We start from the raw sequence: 19,566 nt of genomic DNA, 5'->3' as shown, positions 1-19,566 counted from the left end.
AACTACGGCTGCTGAATTAAAAGTACTTTTCCTCAATTTAGTACTTGATTACACTGAGTAATTGTACTTTTACTGTAAGTCATACAAACACTGATGAACTTACAGTACAATGACTTCTGATGGGTTCAACAGTTTGTGGTTGTTACAGCTCGTCTACAACAGTAATATGCTGCTTAGGGCCAAAATAATATAATATAATATAATAGATCAGTGGTTCCCAACCAGGATGTCAAAGCTTCATCACAAGGTCTTCTGGATTTTAAAACATGTTAGAAAACTCTATTAACACACATCAGACCGATATCTCAGCATCTGGTTCATTTGGTAAACCGTCTACTGGAACAATGAATTAGTCAAAAAAGAAGACTGATAGTTCAAAAAATCCATAATACAGAGAGAAATTCTATAAAAGGTTCTGTACCAGGAAATAATCTGCTCAGCATTCATCCCAATCTCTGGTTTTCCACAGACTTGCTGCAGTTACTGAGTTCACTGTTCGGGTTCATTGGACAGTTTTGAACTAAACGACAGAAAAGGCGTCCTGAAGGAAAAAGGTTGGGAACCGGTGTTCTAGATAATAATGTAACACTGAAAGGAGCCACTCTGCTCCATAAAGAGGACTTTTACTTTTGTACTTTTACTGAAGAGTTTGAATGCAGGACTTTAACTGCAGTGGAGTATTTAACTCTGTTATTTCACTGCAGTAAAGGATCTGAATAGTTCTTTCAGGATGTAAATTCCTTCATTTAAAAACACAAATCACTCGACGGAGACTCTGAGACGCAGTTTACTCCACTTTTTTCATGACCTTAAACAGAATCTCCTCTTTTCTCTCCTGATTCGGGGCCACAATAAAAGCTGAAAGGAGGATCTGATTTGTGGTGAATCTTGTTTCTGATCCGCTGGATGGACTCGAGTGAACGGCCCCTGAACATCACAGATTGTCTCATCTCAGAGGGCTGCTGCAAGTGTGGTGGGCTGGGTGATGAAGATGATGATGATGGTCTCAGCAGCAGCTCCTCTTCCTGGTTCATGTCTGCTAAATAATCCCAAATACAGAAATGATGTTCACACAAACTACATTTCTTCCAGAAGAGTGAAACTATCCGGAGTCTGACTGTCTGTGGATTTATGAGGCTGATATCCGTGTCCAACAATCAGGATGTAAAATCAATTAAATATATTTGTTAGATTTATTAAAGAACTGTGACTGTGTACATTTTACAGGTGAAATAAACTCATCAGCACCCTCTGGTGGACAGACTGAGGGAGACAGGTCTCGTTATTGATCAGCTGACTGATGTATCGACCAACAACTCTCTTAATTCTGTTCTTATCTGTGATTGATTCTCTTTGTGTTGGTGCTCACTGAATTCTGGGATTTCTATCAGGTTAGAGAACAGCTTAAGAATGCCTGAGAGCTTCTTTAACAGACATTAAGAGAAAGTTGCTGAGACATTCAGACACAGTTGTCTCACAGTGGAGGATTAAAAAACTGTTTCAGATGAACAGATTTCACTCTCTAAACATGAATAAACCTGGTTCAGTCTTCAGTCTGTGATAAACAGCTTCGTCCTGCATTAGAAAACAGCCGAAGAGCTGAAAACACTGAATCTGTCAATCAATCAATCAATCAATCAATCAATCAATCAATCAATAAGTCTATTAAAGTCTGTATGATTGTTACAAATGATACAAATATATTTAAATCAGACTTATAAATTGTATAAAAAAAGTTGCTAAAGATATCAGTAAAACTAATCTAATCAATAATCAGAGGAAATAATCTGCTCAGCATTCATCCCAATCTCTGGTTTTAAACTTCCTGCAGTTACTGAGTTTATCAGCTGTTCTCTATTATTGTTATATATTAAATATGAAATATCCATAAAATACGTCACTTAAGTCACTTGATGAAGTCAATGATAGAAAAGAGCTCTGAAGGGAGAAGGTTGGGATCAGTGCTGAGGACTTCATCAATATCCGTCTGCTTCCATCACTACAGTCAATATCGACATCATCTATATTCTGATAATAATCTGATGAGATTATTGGCAAAGATTCACAACACTTCATGGATCTCAGTATAATGTGTTTCATCCGATCTGATCTGAGCTTTAAACTGTATCTGAACATGAACTGAAGTTTATTACAGAACTGTTTATTAGACAGAAATAAGTTTAATAAACTGAAGTGAATTTGTTACCTGGATTCACAAAATGCACTGCAGAATCATTTATATATCTATATAAATAACATAAATAATAATGTTATCTGTTTGTGTGTGTGTGGCCTGAAGCTCACTGTGTTACACAACCAGGTGTTATATGATGATGAATATATTTCTTTGATTTCAGTTATTATAGAAATAAACTAACGTCATTGTTTTACTGACAGGAAATCGGTCGGTTTATATTTCAGTTCAGTTTCCAGAGTTTGTTTGTTTCAGTTCAGATTTCATTATATTTGTGAGAATATGTCTCACAGTCTCAATAATCAAACGCACCAACGTCTCCTCCTGTTTGACTGACGAAGACTAAAACTGAAGACATCTCCTGTTTATTTATATATTACAATATGGTTTCAGTTTTATTTACCTTGTTTACTCCAGTTATTTCTCTCTGTAAGCTCTGATTTTAGATCCTGGAGCACTTTCATTATTATTATTATGTTAATTAAGTGTATACGGGTACAAACACAGTGCCCTGAATTAAAGCTGCTTTCTTACCTTCTGGTTAAACATCCAACTGTTGAGCTGCACAGACTCTCTCCACAGTTAGCTCTGATTGTCCTTCATTCACTCATTTAAAGTCACTTTATAATGAGAGACGTTCATACAGAGCAGGTCGGCTCTTTCACAGATAGATAGATATTATATTAACTCTTAGGTTTAATATTATATATTTATTCAACTTAAATTACACTTTAAAGGTCCAGAGTGGAACGTTCAGCAGGCTGCTGGCAGAATAGAATATTTATATGTTATATCAGTGTTATCTGAGGGAAAGAATCGTTCAATAAATGTTTTTATCTACAGACGCCTTCCATAGAGTCCGCCGTGTTTCTACAGTAGCCCAGAACGGACAAACCAAACACTAGGTAGGTGTCAGTAAATCCTGGACCTTTAAATCATTAAAAGCTACAGATTGAATAATTAAAGGTCCAGTGTGTTGGTTTTAGCGGCATCTAGTGGTAGTTTTACAGGTTGTAACTCCCTCGCTTCACCCTCCTCTTTGAAGTGCGAACAACAAATTCACAAAAAACACAAATCTCACTGTCAGCCAGTGTTTGGTTTGTCCATTCTGGGCTACTGTAGAAACATGGCAGTTCAACATGCCGGAAGTGTAGCGTGAGGCAGCGTCTGTAGATAAAACCGTCTCATTCTAACGTAACAAAAATACAACGACTCATATATTCAGGTGATTAAACATTAATGAAACACAATGAATGAATATTATATTTCAATATTAAAACCAAACTTATAATTAAAATGAACACTTAAACATAAGAACTATCTAAAATGATAGAAACCATCTCCAGGAAAACTTTATTTGACTTTGACTTTCTGCTAACGGTGAGGCTTTATGAGCTGTACTGCAGTCAGCCAGCGGGGGGCGATAGAGAGGGTTTGCCTTCACTCTCGGAGAGCTGTCAGGCCGTCCATCCGCGCTGTAAGGACTGAGAGGAATACAACACTAGTGCAATATTATATTTATTTCTTACAGTGAATTTTGGTTGCCATACAAGAAGTCTTGAGGATTCGAGGGGGGGGGGGGGGGAGTGCAGTTACAGGAAAATTCTCTCTCTTTTTCATTTCAGTAATTAGTTGACTCTATGATGATTCAGTAGCACAAAATTACAGCAACATAGAAAACATGAACACAAGTCTCTGCACAAATTACCGAAAACATCTTAGCCTCTATGAAGACTTAATCAAAGAATAAAATCTATTCATGAAAAAAATAAATTAATCAATTAAGAAAGAAAGAAAAGAAATCAGAAACAGTTACCCGAATGTTGGACAATGATGAAGGTGGGAGCAGTGTTTTGAAGGGGAGTGGAAGTGGGTTAGTGAGCCGTGCCCGTCCTGAACACGGCCTGGTGATGCTCTTTAAAGATTTCCTACTACGTCTACTCAGCTCTACGTTTCCACAGAAAACTGCTCGGTGGTCCGCCGGCGGGAACCGACAGCCACCGCTAATCTTTTTGGTGGATTTCTGTATGTATACATATATATAGGTTTCATATATTTCCTACCAAGATGGCCTGCGGATATATATATAGAGAGATTTTTTTTTAATTTACAGATTATTTTGCTCTTTTCATACACTCGCTCCAGACTTTCAGAGGGTGAGAGTCAGGCAGATGGTGGTCGTCAGAAGATACCTGGGTTCACTGGATTGGCCAAAATATCTCCCTACTGCAGTAGAGAGTGTTTCTACTTTAGGCAACACTTCATTAAAACACTGACAAGTGATCATGATATGTAACTTTAAAATGGGAAAATAAAACACAACCAAGGAGATTCATTCAGAATAAATATTGCTTCTTACATAACCCATAAGTCTATTAATATCCACGTTTTTTATCTATATAGTATTTGTTTTTTTTTGGCAATCCACGCGTGTTGAACAGGTTTTGTTCAGATAACCTCTATAAAATTTCATAGAACTCTATACAAATCTTTAAAAATACTGTGCTTTTCTGCCCCCGCCGACACGTCGCTGTTGGTTTTAAAATAAGTCCGAACAGGAACAGGATTATAGCAGCATTGTCCCGTGCCAGCCTCCGTACGGCTAATGTTCACAGAACACAGAGCTTGTGTATGTTTCATTTGTCTCCTCAAAGAAAAAAAAAGCTGCACCTACATGAAGCTGCGGAGTGATATGAAACCAAATAAGAGTGAAGTTGCTCTAAAAACCATATATATTTCCAGACGTTGGGTTACTGTCGAGCACATATCGAAAGCGCACGTGAAGCGTGCTCTGAAAGAATCTACTTCGAGATAAAACACGAGCTCTTTTTCTCTACGGAGCGACAGGACGGTGGTGCCGGTGGAGGAGGGGAGCTGTGAGCTATTTAAGGCATCCTCTGCAGGATGGGGGGGCGAATGAGACCACTGCGCTGGTCCTCGGGTCGGCTCTGGCAACTATAAATCAACCTTCATAGAATCGTTTTTTTTATTACTCTAAACCTTTTTAATAGAGCTATACATATAATCAAATAGACATTTGTATCCTGTTAAACACTCTTATATACACACATTTCAACACACACTGTACTTCTACTTCTGACCAGCCTGTACTCATTGCTAGCAAACACAAACATTTTCCAGCTTTATAAATGCTGATTTTTAAAATTGGACCCTTATAACAAAGTTTGAGCCCGGTCCCCGCAGCGAGACCGGATGAGGACTTGGAGAAAAGCTCGTAGTCCAGTCTAGTTACAGCGACTCGAAGTCCGTCTGCAACGGATCAGAAATGGTTTCTATCCTTTCTAATCTCACAGGGGGCTGATGAACATCTGCCGCCTCCGTCAGGTTGTTCTCTGGTTGGTTTGTTTGCACAGTGGTTCGAGGGCAGGACACGGCATGAGGACTTACGTGAACACGTAATTCGATATAAAACCCTGAAGCCGAGGATTCTCCATCTGCTCCAGAGGCCGACGCTTCGGCGAGATTTTAATGTCATCTGGCCGACGCCGCTCTACGAAGCATTAACCTGCTGATACGTACAATTATAAGACAAAGGTCTCGTTTGTCTTGGCGGTCTGTCGGCGCTGACCTGTACCTGAAAACGGCTTCATTTAGGGTTAGGTCGGATTTGAACTCGAGTTAGCTTGATGCTAACGAATCTCTTCTTTTTCATTAAAGAACAATGTACAACATGTTCAGGAAGTCATTTAGCTAAATAGAAAATACAGAATTTATCTTTAAACATCAACCTGTGAGTTTTAGTTATTAAATATTTGTGTTATTTAAAATTGCTGACAGCTAAAAAAAAAAAAGGCTCCAAAAGGATTTTACACTGGATTCAAATTCAATACCAAGAAATATATTTATACATTTTCTTTCTCAGAGTTTGAGACCGATTCCACGGTCGTATCAATGTGGGGGTAGAGAGAGGAGACCATTAGCTTAGCTTAGCATTGAGACTGGAAACGATGATGTTTTAGCAGTTGTTTACTTTGTTTACCTTGTTTACCATCTGAGTTCACTGAAGTCATGTGACCGTGGTGGAGCTTATAGCCTAACGTTTACTCCTCAAACATCATAAAAGTGTTTGATTGGTGAAGATTATCTTACTGAACAAAATGTGTAAGTATCATAAACCTTTGTTTTCTGCAATCATCCAGAATTCAGTGGAGAAATCCCGCTGGCTCTGTTCTGTTACTGGAAACCTGAATTATTGACCTGAAGGTGGCGCTAGAGGAAAAGTGAATGGATCACCAAAGAGTTCACTATTAGAGTTCAGCCTGAGGAAACGGGGATGGAAACGTGAATGTCTGAACCAAATGTCATCCAACAGTTTCAATCAATACAAGGTTTTATTCCATTTCATTAATCCCATCCCCCTCTCAGAATAACATTAAAGACATTTTAAAGCCTAAAATTCAGACGATTGGATTTCAGACGCAGCAGTTCCTCGTTCAGTCGTGTGAGCTCAACGTCAGCGTTCCTCGGGGCCGAGTACGGCACCATTCACATCACCTGTTGGCCAATCAGGAGAGGGGAACTGCTCACCGAGGGTATTCTGATCCTTCCTCAGTTAGAGCAGATCTCACGTCAGTAGATACGCCACAAACCCTGGTCTGATTCTGGAAATGAACCCTCAGTACCTGCATCAGGGCGGACTTTAGAGTCATTCGTAGAGAGTTTCCTTGCTTTATGATGACTTGTCGCCTGCAGGCTTATTTTTGTTCATTGGTTTATTTTCATTAAAATCCCCTTATCCATTTTTTTAATTCTCCGAGTAGACGTGTTTTTATTATGTGGTTGGTTCCTTTTCCCCTGATCTGACACCGGAGGAATCTGTACTGTCACAAGACCTTTTAAACCCCAACGGACCCCCTGTTAAACTTATTGCAGAGCCAGGCTAGGAGTTTCCCCCTGCTTCCAGTCTTTATGCTAAGCTAATCGTCTGCTAGCTCCAGTTTAATCTTTAAACACGAGCGTGGTATCAATCTTCTCAAAAACTCGCAGCAAGAAAGCCAATCTTTCCCAAAATGTCGAGCTATTCCTTTAAACGCACCTTGTAATGCTGTGTCTAACAAACCTCAACTTCTCGCACGCACACAGCGGGTGTGTGATGCATCAGCGTTACCGGGGGGCCACATGAGTGTCGACCTGCTAATGGTGGAGTGGAAGGAGATCTGGCATAATGAAGGAAAGTACAAAAGTAAAGAACAGCTCTAGTTTCCCTATACTGTGGCCTACATAGCGGATTCATGGAAATAGCTAAAGTGGCCTTAATGATATTTTGGGTCAACCGTTGACACACGCACGCACACGCACACACACACACATACACACACATTTAGAAGGAAAGGCCAGGAGGGACAAGGACGCCCTCTGCAGACAGACGAGCTGGTAAAACCGCTTCAAGGTGAGAATCTGGTCCAACGTCCGTCTGTCCGTCGTGTACCTCGTGTCCTTGGCCTTGTATGATGAGGTGGACACCTGGTGGGTGTAGACTGGCGAGGGGCCCCCGGGAGGGCCCCCTGCTACAGCGGAGCTCCTCCTCTGGTGACCACCTCTCTCCACGCGTTGCTCTCTCTCAGGAGAAGAAGGCCATCGCAGTATCGGTGTGTGTATACATGCTTAGGGTGTGTGAAGACAGTGTGTGTGTTCTCGTTCGTCAGTGTGGCACTGTGCATAACGCGTGTGTGTGTGTGTGTGTGTGTGTGTGTACATGAGACATGAGATATGGTTTAGTATTTGTATAAACATGTCAGCTAATGTTCTTATTTTGACACAAACAGGTGAAAAGCAAAAGAAAATGGAGTCTATCTCAAATTTTTCTCTACAACCTTAGATGCACCCAGAAATATAACTCCGGTAGGACTCTAGTGAAGAAATATTATTCTCTGAACAAACTCTAGCAAAGATAGAAAAGGAGCAACGACCAGCTCAGCTGGTTTTCATGCACCCACACCGGGGTGTATGGAAAAAGTCTTTAGTATTCCAAAGCAGTTGGGTGAGCACGAGTCTTTATGTGAAATAAACTTCCAGTTGAGTACACACTATTCCAGAGTTTGTTTTCTGGTCAGTCCTTCGTACTGGTCTCCTCTGCTTTCTCTCTCCTTGATGTGACATAGCAGCTATTCTCTTCTCTCTCCCCCTGCAGTTCTGCCCGACATCCCATGATCCCCTGATGCTCGGGGCGGGTGGGAAGGAGGAAGAGGGCGGACAAGACCGGAGCACTGAGATGAGGGCGGCGGAGGATGAGAGAGGACAAAAACAGCAAGAGGCAGCATCAGCTTGGACAAAACTTCTACCCAGTTCCACGACTTAGATTATGTCTGATGAAGAGATCGGTAAAAGTGATCGGAAACACCTCCCTCTCCTCGGCCCTGACTCCACACGTCGCCTCCCCGTCTCCTCGGGGCTTATCTGTCCTGCAGCAGCTTGAGGGCCCTCTCGATGTTCATGCGGTGGCCCACCCTCGTCACGCCGAGGTCTATCAGGTCCTCTTTTTGCAGCGAGGGCAGGTGGGCGCCCTCGATCTCATTGTCCAGGAAAGCGTCCCTGTGCTCCCCCAGGTTGAGGCTCTCCAGCCAGTCCGCCACGTCGTGCTTGCTCCACAGCTCCATGGGTTTTGAGGCGAAGGGTTTGCCCGAGGCCGCCACCGCCTGCATCAGCGTGAGCGGCGACGGGGAGCGCGAGCTCCCGCTGCCGCCGCACGAGGAGCTCAGGCTGTAACCGCCGCCGCTGCCCATGGGCGGGGTTGGCAGGCCAAAGACGTCGGTGAGGGTGGGCGACACGGAGGGCGGCAGTGAGGAGCAGGGAGTGAGGGAGGAGGCGGAGTCTGGCGGGCTGCAGGGGTGCGTCTGGGATGGGAGGCTGCTGGGAGGGGTGGAGGTGAGGGCAGCAGCGGCGGCGGCGTTGTTACGCATTCCTGAGTCTTCTGCGGGAGGCCTGAGAGGAGCAGAGAGGAGACGGCGGTTAGACAGACTGACGAGGACAGACAGCTGGAGAGGCTGTTTAACATGTTTTAGCCCACTGGTTCCCAACCTGAGGGTCCTGACCCCCACTAGGGGCCGCCAAAGTCTCACAAGGCCTTCTTAATTTTAAGGGGTGTAAGAACTTATTTCTAAGTATACAGCCGGCCTGTATCTCAGCATTTCATTCAGTTCTGTGAAGAAAACAGAAATTAAATGAAACAGCCTTGTCCTGCATTAGAAAAACAAGAGATGAGAAGAAAACACTGAATTTGTCAAAAAAGAAGCCTACTAAGTATTTATGATTGTTGAAAATTAAACATTAATACACAAAATTGTAGAAAAAGTTCCTTCAAAATATCAGGATACCTCATCTCTGATCAATATTCACAGGAAATAATCTGCTCAGAATTCTTCCAGATCTCTCTTACACAAACTTCCTGCATTATTGTGTTCACTGATCATCAGTTGTTCTCTACTGTTATTGTTATACGTTAAATATAATATGAAATATACATAAAATACTTTCAGTTTAGGTCCATTAAGGACAAAGGCTGACATTTGCAAACTATTTCTGTAGCAGGAAGTCACTGTACACTAACTGATGATGATGAAGTTTGGATTACAGATGTTCATCGTGTTGGTGCTGGAGGGATTTCACAATGTAATGCTGCACAATCAACAGTAGGTGGCGCCACAGGGCAAACCTCTTACCAAAGCTGCAGCAGCTGACGTTTAACCAGAGCCTGTTTGCAGTTTCAGTTTAGAATCAATGAAAGGAGTCACTCCTCCACCAAAGTTACTTTATCTTTTACCACATTAGCCACTGTGACTAAGCTTCGGTTGTTAACGTGTTCCTGGGTTACTAACAGTCGACACTACACCGTAAACACAGGTTAAAAGACTTCAATATGTAGATACAGCACGAAAAGAACCCTGTATGGTATGATTAGCATCTGAATGCTGACTGTAATGTTATTTTCCTGTTGATTTAATGAACTGTTCAGTACAGGCCTCGTCTGTGCAGGAAGTCAGCGTGAAACCAGAGCAGATTATTTCCTGTCAATGATCAGAGATGAGTTTTCCTGATATTTTTAGAAACCTTTTATACAATACAGTCTGTATTATGTATTAATGTTTTATTTTTAACAATCATACAGACTTGAATAGGCTGCAGATTCAGTGTTTTATTGTCATTGCTCTATCAGCAGGACGAGGCTGTTTATCAGAGAGAGAAGGCTCTGTGAATGTAGACTGTATTCAAAGTTTACATCTTTAATAATAATCTAAACTTTAAAAATAATAACTTCATTTAGTTTTCTTCACAGAAATGACCCAAATGCAGAGATATAGGCCGACTGTATTTCCTAGACAAATGCTTCCACAGCCTTGTTTGTTCTTCAGTGTACAACATTTAAAGGCAGTTCCAGGCCACAGCAGTGTAAAGTCCCAGTTGTTAATATGTCTAATGGTTGTATTCCACTGATGTGAAATGATTAGTGTAGCAGTGGTAATAAAGACTGAGTGCAGGCCTCCAGGTTGAGGAAAAGACGCTGCATGCTGAGTGTGCTGCAGCCAGAGGGAAGCCTGCAGCATTCAGTCCACCCACTGCTTCTTAATGGATGGATGTGCACCAGTACAAGGGGAGGGGAAGGTTACTCTAACCTTTTTATAGCCTTTACACTATGAGGGGGAACGTACTAATAGAATATTGAAGTGACCATTTTCCCTCAGAGGAAAAATCACTTAGATTTAAGCCAAATAAAAAAGGAGTAAACCTCCACACTCATTCAGTCACAGAATCAGAGCCACAGTTTAATAGTAAAGTACGGATACTTTATGACATCATGTAAAGACTAACTTAACACTAAACTTAGTAATTATATGCACAATTACTTCATTATACTATAAACTGTTTGTGGTCTTTAGTGTTCATTGCAACAGTGTCTTTTTCACAAGGACAGAAAGAGTCTGTCCTCCAGAGGTCCTAAACTTAAAAAAGTTCAAATGTGTTCTTCACTGAATGGAACGCCATTTTAACAACATGTTTTCCAAGTGGCGCTCAGTTATGTAACATTACTTCATGGTTTTCTCCTGCAACTTGACTGGATGCTGGATTTAGTGTCAACTTGCAGGAGATGAAGAGCCTTAATGTTGATTCAGGAAATGAACTGAATCGTTGCACACTTTCTACATAACGTGCTTTAGTCTTTGAACGTGGGGAAGGTATCATGTTTTATTTTAGTCAAAAGCCTCAAATCCAGTCTAAAGTCATCAAACTTGAGTTCACACCTCTGCTTTACTTTAGTCTAAACTACAGTCCCACTCTGCAGCGGCTCACAAGATAAATCTGTCGGGTTTCAATGTGATTAATGGTAAAAAAAAAAAAACTCATCTTGAGAAATACAAGAGTTTTATCTCTTCAGGAGGTTTAGAGGAAAAATTCCCTCTTTAGTTAAACTGTGAAAAACAACCTCTGGTAAGAGGTCACAGGCAGACACTCTGGTGATGTTCTTTATTTCCCTGGGTTGGATACAAATACTCTACTAATATCTCTTACTCACAAATCTCTCTGGAGCAGTGGTCAACCTTTTTGGACCCCCACTGATACACATCAGGACCTGTATTTGATGAGATGTGGTCTCAGGGATCCCCGTCTGATATGGTTTAGTTATTCTGAACTGTCTGTACTGTAGATGGACAGATTAACAGAATACTCATTCTCTCATTGGGCCAACGTCTAGCCAATGAAATAATAGTGAAATTAAAATATTCCACATTTTTGTGGACCCCTTGGCACCTCCTCAAGGACTCCTGGGGGTCCCTGGACCACAGACTGAGAGCCACTGCTCATGCTTTTAGACATAATTTGTCTTCAATCTCATTTTGTTAAAAAATGATGAACCCAGTATCGTGAATCGTATTGAATCGATCGTCTTAGTGACCAGCGTGTTCAGGAAATGACTGAGCCTTTTTTTTAAATTATACATACTGTAAGTTTATAATATTTTGGTCTTCAGTGGGAAGTAATGTGACTGTAGCTGAGAGCCACTGAGAGTACGGACGTTAGAAAGTATTCACAGACGGACTAACACACTGTTGATTTTGGTCTTTTCTGGGGATTTGTTGACAATAAGAAAATGATAAAATAACAACAGATTTATCCGAGCTTAAAGTGTCGAGTCGCTCTTAAACAGGAGGATGAACAGGAGCCAATTATTAAGACAGGAACAGGCCTCAATAAGACAGTGCTGCAATTACAAACAAGTCCCTGAAGCACAAACACAGTGTGTGTGTGTGTGAGTATGTGTGTGTGTGTGTGTGTGTGTGTGTGTGTGAGAGAGAGAGAGCGTGTATATGTGTGTGTGTGTGTGTGTGTGTGTGTGTGCGTGTGTATGCAGCAGTGAGTAAGAGACATCATCCTCACGTTACCTGCTGCCCCAGATGGAGGGATGTGATGAATGTGCTGATATTTGGAGCAGTGACACACAAGGATACCCCCCCACCCCCCGACCACCACAGCACACACACACACACACACACACACACATCAAACCATGCAGAAAAATCACACCTTCCTTCAACTTCCCCCGAGGATTTAGTTCCCTGATGAGGATTCTTCTAATGAACTTATTGAATTTTCATCAAAAGAACTGTGCTAATACTGAACTAAGGGAAGAAAACAGGCCAAATCTGACCTCCAACACTCTCAAACTGACTTTTTCCACCCATTGCGAGGCGCTACGTGCAGCCTAGATATCGCTCTTCCCTACTTGTAACATATGGAACAGCCCGAGGGGAAGTGAAGGGGACTAAAGGGGTCGTTCTGCCAAAATGGAACTGGGCCATTGTTAAAGTGCTGCCTTCACCAAGCCCGGGCCGCCTCGTGGAACAACTTACAGTCTTCATCTTTCAACACCAGCTTCTCCGCGGGATGTCGGGTTGGATGGATGAGATGGAGACAGAGGACAACATTAGACATGTGATAACACACACACAGAGACACACACATGGGATCATCAGACCGGACAACAACGCGCTGCGCTCTGACTCCAAACAACAGCACCGACGCTTAAAAATACTTAACCTGAGATCTGTCAAGCACTTCTCTAATTGGTATCCTGGTATTCTATCGTCTATTAAACACTTTTTGTCACAGGAGTCAAATTGATGTGAAAAGTATGTAATTGCCTATTAGACTAATTAGCACAGTGCCTCGTTTAGCTTCTCTGACCTTATTACCATTTCTTGCAGCCACCAGGAGTCACGCAGAACAAAAGCGGACGGTGCTACGCTATGAATTCCTCTCAGGCGTCTCACAGCGGATTATTTGTGCTCGTATGTTTTTGTGAATTGCAACCGGTTCACACACATTCTCTAACTGCACACACATCAGCTGGATCATCACTCGTGTTCACAAGAGCCTGGAAGTAAACAGCCATCATCCATTCAGCGCTGCTCTGTTAGTGGGTGCTTGATATCTGCAGATGACGACAGACACACATATATAAAGTATTTCTGTTCATCATAAAGAAACAAAACCTCATCTCAGAGTGTAGAGCCACTAGACGTTGGACGATATGAAGGTTTCAATTATTTCAGACAAAATAATTGTGATACCCTTAATACTTAAAATGGCACTAAAATCACTTTACCTTACATTTTTGTCAGACACATATATATTTATTGCGTCACACCTCATCTCCCTGCTCTATTCATTTCCACACACCCACTTTAACTTTTATAACGTTTCATCTTCATCTGATGTGTGACCAGAACAGATTCTTACATTCAATCCAGTTTTTTAACACATTCTCTTCAAAATGAATCAAAGTTAAATTTGACACCAAACTGTGTTGGACCGCCACCTTTAACCCATCCCTCTCGGCCCACTCAAGGACACACAATGCTAACATGCTGACGGTAAGCAGTTTATATTTCGTATTGTAGTTTAGTTTGCTAGCATGCTAACCAGGGTTCTCGTACTGTGACTTTCATGGTACAAGAATTATTATTTATATTAGTAGTGATATTATTACTTACTGCTTTTGTCTGAAGATGTCATTGAGCATTATAAAGAATAAATTATTCATTGATTCATCCAAATACAAGCAGCTCATTATTCAGTAGTAAAACAATGCTAGTTCATTTCGGCTATCTTATTAACTGCTTACTTTAAAAACCACAAAAAGAAAAAAAGAAGTCATCACACAGAGTTTAAAACCGTGCTGGTATGAGCTGTGTGGAAGTTACAGGCAAAACCCAACAGGCACATTCTGCAAACACACACACACACACAGAATCAACGTTAGCACGTGGCCTTCCTCTCAGCGCAGGAACAACGCTCGCGCTCCGTCAGCTGAGCAGGTTGAGAGCAGAGTGATGCAGTGCTATTGATATCTGTGGTGGGAGACCTCGCCTTCAGGACGCCCACACATCGCATGACTCCCTGCTTCTTCCTAGCACACACCGGCTCACGCATACAGGGTCGCATTCATTGGCATGCATGCACACGCTGCCTTTATTTATAGAAGCTTGAACACACACACACACACACACACACACACACACACACACACACACACACACTGACTCGGCTGTGCTGGGTTACATAACGGTGGCCTACTAAAGCAGCGCGGCACGTGACCTGCGTGAGATGATTTTGAACTCTATTGAGGGTTAGGCCCGCCATCCTCTTGCTCCATCTCTCGCGCATACACACATGTACAAACACACACCCCTCCCCCGACTCAGACTGACATCACTGCAGGCCTCAAGGCTGCTCTCATCAGCCGGTTGCTAGGCAACCCTTTCGTCCACAGGCACAACCAACGCACATTTAATCTGGGAGGCTAAGAGACAGGGATAGAAGAAATAAAAAGAGAGGAAAAAAACCCCACAAATGTCCAAAGGAGAAAATCTGATGTTAGCACTGGTGCTGATTCCAACATAGAGAGGACTAAAGGGTGAAAACAAAGAGAGGAAGAGGAGATTGTGCACAAGAGCAAGAGAGCAAAGGATGGAGAGAGAGAGAGCGAGAGAGAAAGAGAGCATGTGTGAATCTAGGCCATCTTCTGTGCATCTCGGTTGCCATCTGTTTGACGGTCTCAGAAGCAGGACCACCCCTTCACCCTCCGCAGGCCTCCTCGTATGACGAGGTGCTCCCCATCTTCACGTCTCTAGCTGCCCACAACCTTATCTTCCCCTACGGTGCCTGGCAGCCCTTGCCAAAGAGTAAGTAGTGCAAAAAAAAAAACAACCCTCTGAGCACAGAGGCAGAGACCCGGTGGCGAACGAGTGAGTGGGGTTTAAACTCCATCTGACATGAGAAACACACACATACACACACAAACCCCTCAGAGCGACAATCGGAAAGATCGGATCACGAGCAATTGAGTGATTTTAGTAGGAAGTTCGGTGACGCTTTAGGAATGAGGGTTGAACGCTGCCGTCACATCAGGGCAGGATGGCATTTGATCCCATAGTGAACCAGTTACTGAAGTGAACTAAGCCAATCAGACCAGTCAACATTCCTCCTCTACACTCACAGGCAGCCATGAGATTGTGTCACTCTGGGTAAGTACAGGAAACATTTCCAAACAGAGTCTACAACACAAAATATAGTAAATAGCAACGGCAGACCTGTAAATTACATTTACTTTATGAGCTATCCAGCTAGGGACAACTATGATGAGTTTTTGCCTTAAATGTGGGCAGGAATACTGAAATAGTAAACCGAGTTTGAGATTTCTACACCAACCTAATGCCTCATGAAAGCAGACACTCAAACCACAAATTGTAACAAAATTGGAAAAAAAGTCTGTGGGTGTTTAGTCTTTGTCATATAGCAAATTACACCACCATCCATTAACGCAATTTCAGGTATCTGTCTGCAGACACGTGTTCTCATCATTCAGTGAAAGAATCAGAATCACTCTGGTTCCACCAAACTAGCTCCCGAAAGTAAAAATCTTCCACAGATATTGTCCTTCAACAACTGAGGATATTTTTTATCTTTTATACGAGGTTACAAATCAGGGTTGCACATGACCTTTCAAGTAAATTCAAAGGTTACTGGATTATACACCCATTTATATAGTAAATTCATGCATCTTGGGCAGATCGGATTCCTCCGCTGATTGTTGCCATCTTTGTCCTCTCATTTAGGCTTGCAATTTCAACATACGATACGATACGATCATATAAAAGGTGTCAATGTAGTGCAGTGCTGTCGCCTGTATCCGTTTTACCAGCTTCATGGTGGTTCAGACCAATCAGTGTCCTTTGAGGAACTACTGGCAGCTACAGGCCTAGTTTAATGCTAGGTGTGTGTCACAACGTTGGAGAGAAGTGACCATAACTCACACTATATATGCAGATGACACTGAAATATATATCATATATTTATTATATTTATGCTGCTCTTTTACTGAGAAACAATGCTATAGATTGGCTGTGTATTATGCTCAGTATTTACTATTTAGGAGTTGTACTAGAAATAGTTGACCAAAGTAGTACAAAGTAGTAGTTTTTTCTGTCAGTACATATCTTAACTTTTACATGTTACTTATTGATCTTTTGGTTACTGCCATGGTATTGAGTCTACCTTACAGATGTGTTGTTTCTGTGAACATGACCCTTTAGAGGACATAGATGCTCATTTGTGTGGAGAATATAACTGTTGGATGTGGACATGGACCTGTGTTTGTCACCATGGTTTAGAGTAAGTAGGTACATAACAGTCCAGGCACCTGGGGATATACAGAGGTGTTTTTTTTCTTTTAATGACCTTTTGGGGTACACAGAGGTCCATCCCTGTCTACCAAATTAGTTATGTGCCTCAGCTGAAACAAAAGTTTGCATAATTGTTCCACTACTGGCTGAAGTATTTTAATCTTTTTCCCTTTTACTTTTCATATTTATTCCTCATTTGAATCATTCTTTCTTTTTCCGTTTGCTATAAATGTATAAAGTTTGCCTTGACTTTGACTGCTCTGTTATGTTGATATCTGTGAATTCACAGCAGCATTTTACTGCCTCGTTCTCTTACGCAATTCCAGAGGCCTCTTTAAATGGTTCCTATGAAGCTGACGTAAAAGTTTTTTCCCAATTTGCAGCTCATATTTGCAATGAATCTGAGTCACATGACCTTGAAATAGCAACAGAAACTACTAAAAGTGTCTGCTTTCTTGAAGTCATAAGAAACTTCACTGTGCAAAGCAATCCTCTGAGCACAGGAAATCATTGCAAATGCATGGCTTGGGGGGAATAAACAGTTTACTTTGAGAGGCTGCCAGCTCCATGCTCCTGATACCTTAGCATCATAAACCTACTAACGGCACAAAGAGACGACCAGATAGTTCTTCACTTTATAGGCAAAGCAACTTTTTCACCAAAATGGCAGAGCAAGAGAGTTAAAATGCATAATGTCGCACTATAATCACTGTGCAATTAAACATGATGCCATCGTAATGAAGTCATAAACTAAGATGATTCATTATGCATTGTTTCATTTATTCTTCAACTAGTTCTTTGCTAAATCACCTATCTTAACATACGGCAGCATTTAAAAATTAATTCAGTATCATATCTAGAAATCTTATAATATAGAAGCAAGTTTCCATTTTTATTCATAAGTATACAACAGCAAAGGGCTTCAAATCATTTCTACTCGATAAGAGCGGCATATCAAATATGGAGTTTCTATTTTCTTGAGTGACCCTCTTCATAAGAATGTGTCAACACTAGGGTTGTGCCTCTCTCTTCGAAAAAATCCGATACGATACACGGCCTACAATACATTCAGGGACGATGCATTTTCATACGGAACAATTCAGTGCGATCCGATACAATCTGATACCGTTCTTAACATTTGTTTAATGTAGACATTAATTTTCCATTCTACATTAAAATAAGCCAGTTTTAGCTAAGTGACACTGCTTACCTTCAAATACATATGTTTTCTAAAATATTTCAGAATTACATGTCATTGTGTTTTATGTGTTTTTCCAACAGACAAAGACAAAGATACTTTCTGATGTGATTACCTTGGACCTCGCCCAATTAGAGCTAACTAAGTGTTCAATATCTTGAGTGTTCTTGCTTGTGCTAGCTGTATTAGCATCTACAGACTCCTCGACGCATACATGTGTCACCGTGCCGTCTCACGAGGTGAGTCATTTGTGGTGCTACAGCTGAACTTAACTGCTGTCTGACAGATCTTCCAAATGGACAGTTTTGTCAGACTTTCCTTACTTCTTATAGAAACCAAATGTTTTCCAGACTTTAGATTTGATGATGCCCTGTAAATCGTGTCTACGTTGTCAGACATGTTTGATTATGCTTTGATTATCCGTGTACCGATGTAGAAGCATCTATAACGTTAAAACCATTTTCGACTCATAGCGCTAAATCTTTACACTCCTAGTCAACACACAGACAGACAGGCAGACACCAACATGACAACTTCAATTTCTTTAACATGCCAGTGACAGATACAAATGAACACATGAAATGGGGCTTTGGGCTGACGTGACAGCAGCTGATGAAACCTACCTGTGAAGATGGGAGACACAAAGGGCATGAAGAAAGAAGAGGTGAAGGAACTACAGGAAACTGGAGAAAATGGAGATGAAGATGGAGAGGCGAGAGCTGAAAATGAAATGAGTAAAAGGTGTAAAGGTCAACAGACATGACTTTGAACTGCAGCGAGGATGAAAATGAGGATAACATGATAGTATGTGGCATGAAGCGTGAAGGAGGGCAACAAGGCTGGACCTAAGCAGCTGCCCCGGCATCTCACTGTAATTACCGCAAATGGTCTTCACCGTGTTGATCTAACAATGTTTATCAGACTCCCAGAAGGAATCAACTCTTTCCCTCTGCTCTCTACACCTCTCTGATGATCGATGGGACCACTCATACAAAATGCATGTGAGCAGTGAATTATTTATTGTGCTTTTTATTTCCCTCTCATACAGGGGAGATGTGAGTTTAAAAAACCATGAGCTGAGCTGGTTCAGGTGCCGGGTCCATCAAAACGTTGTCCCACTTACAGCAAATGTGACTCCTGGATGTCCTGAGCAATCTAAAACACGGAGGAAATCAATCTTATATCAAATGTACACTCCCTGAGTCCTGCCTGTCAACAAGTAAACAGTGTTCACTTCCATATGTATTGCTTATAGTGACTGATATGAATTTAGGCTGGTCCTTTGTGCTTCCCTCCAAGTTCACATTCAGTTGAGAAATATGACTTGTGTGAAAACAGATAAAAAGGGAGAGAAAGAGGTGAATGGTGTCTGAACATGTGCCACATTATGAATGGAGGATTCAACTCCCGAGTAATTCTTTTATCAGAGCTTTATGTTACAGTAGTTTATCCATGGATCACGACTTTGTAACACA

The 19,566-nt window shown here is 41.6% G+C and overlaps 1 protein-coding gene across 1 annotated transcript in view; it reads right to left on the bottom strand.

The window, feature by feature from the left end:
* Positions 1–3,696: 3,696 nt before the first annotated feature.
* LOC127351354 (SH3 and multiple ankyrin repeat domains protein 2-like) overlaps positions 3,697–19,566 on the bottom strand; it is a 224,346-nt gene continuing 208,476 nt past the window's right edge. The window contains exon 26 of the mRNA XM_051378830.1: positions 3,697–9,136. Within this exon, the coding sequence (XP_051234790.1) occupies positions 8,608–9,136 (529 nt within the window). The 3' untranslated portion in view covers positions 3,697–8,607. The remainder of the gene's footprint in view (positions 9,137–19,566) is intronic.

The sequence above is a fragment of the Dicentrarchus labrax genome, unplaced genomic scaffold, assembly GCF_905237075.1.
Source record: "Dicentrarchus labrax unplaced genomic scaffold, dlabrax2021, whole genome shotgun sequence".
Taxonomy (NCBI): domain Eukaryota; kingdom Metazoa; phylum Chordata; class Actinopteri; family Moronidae; genus Dicentrarchus; species Dicentrarchus labrax.
The sequence above is the reverse complement of the archived record's forward strand: the minus strand, read 5'-3'. Positions and strand labels throughout refer to the sequence as shown.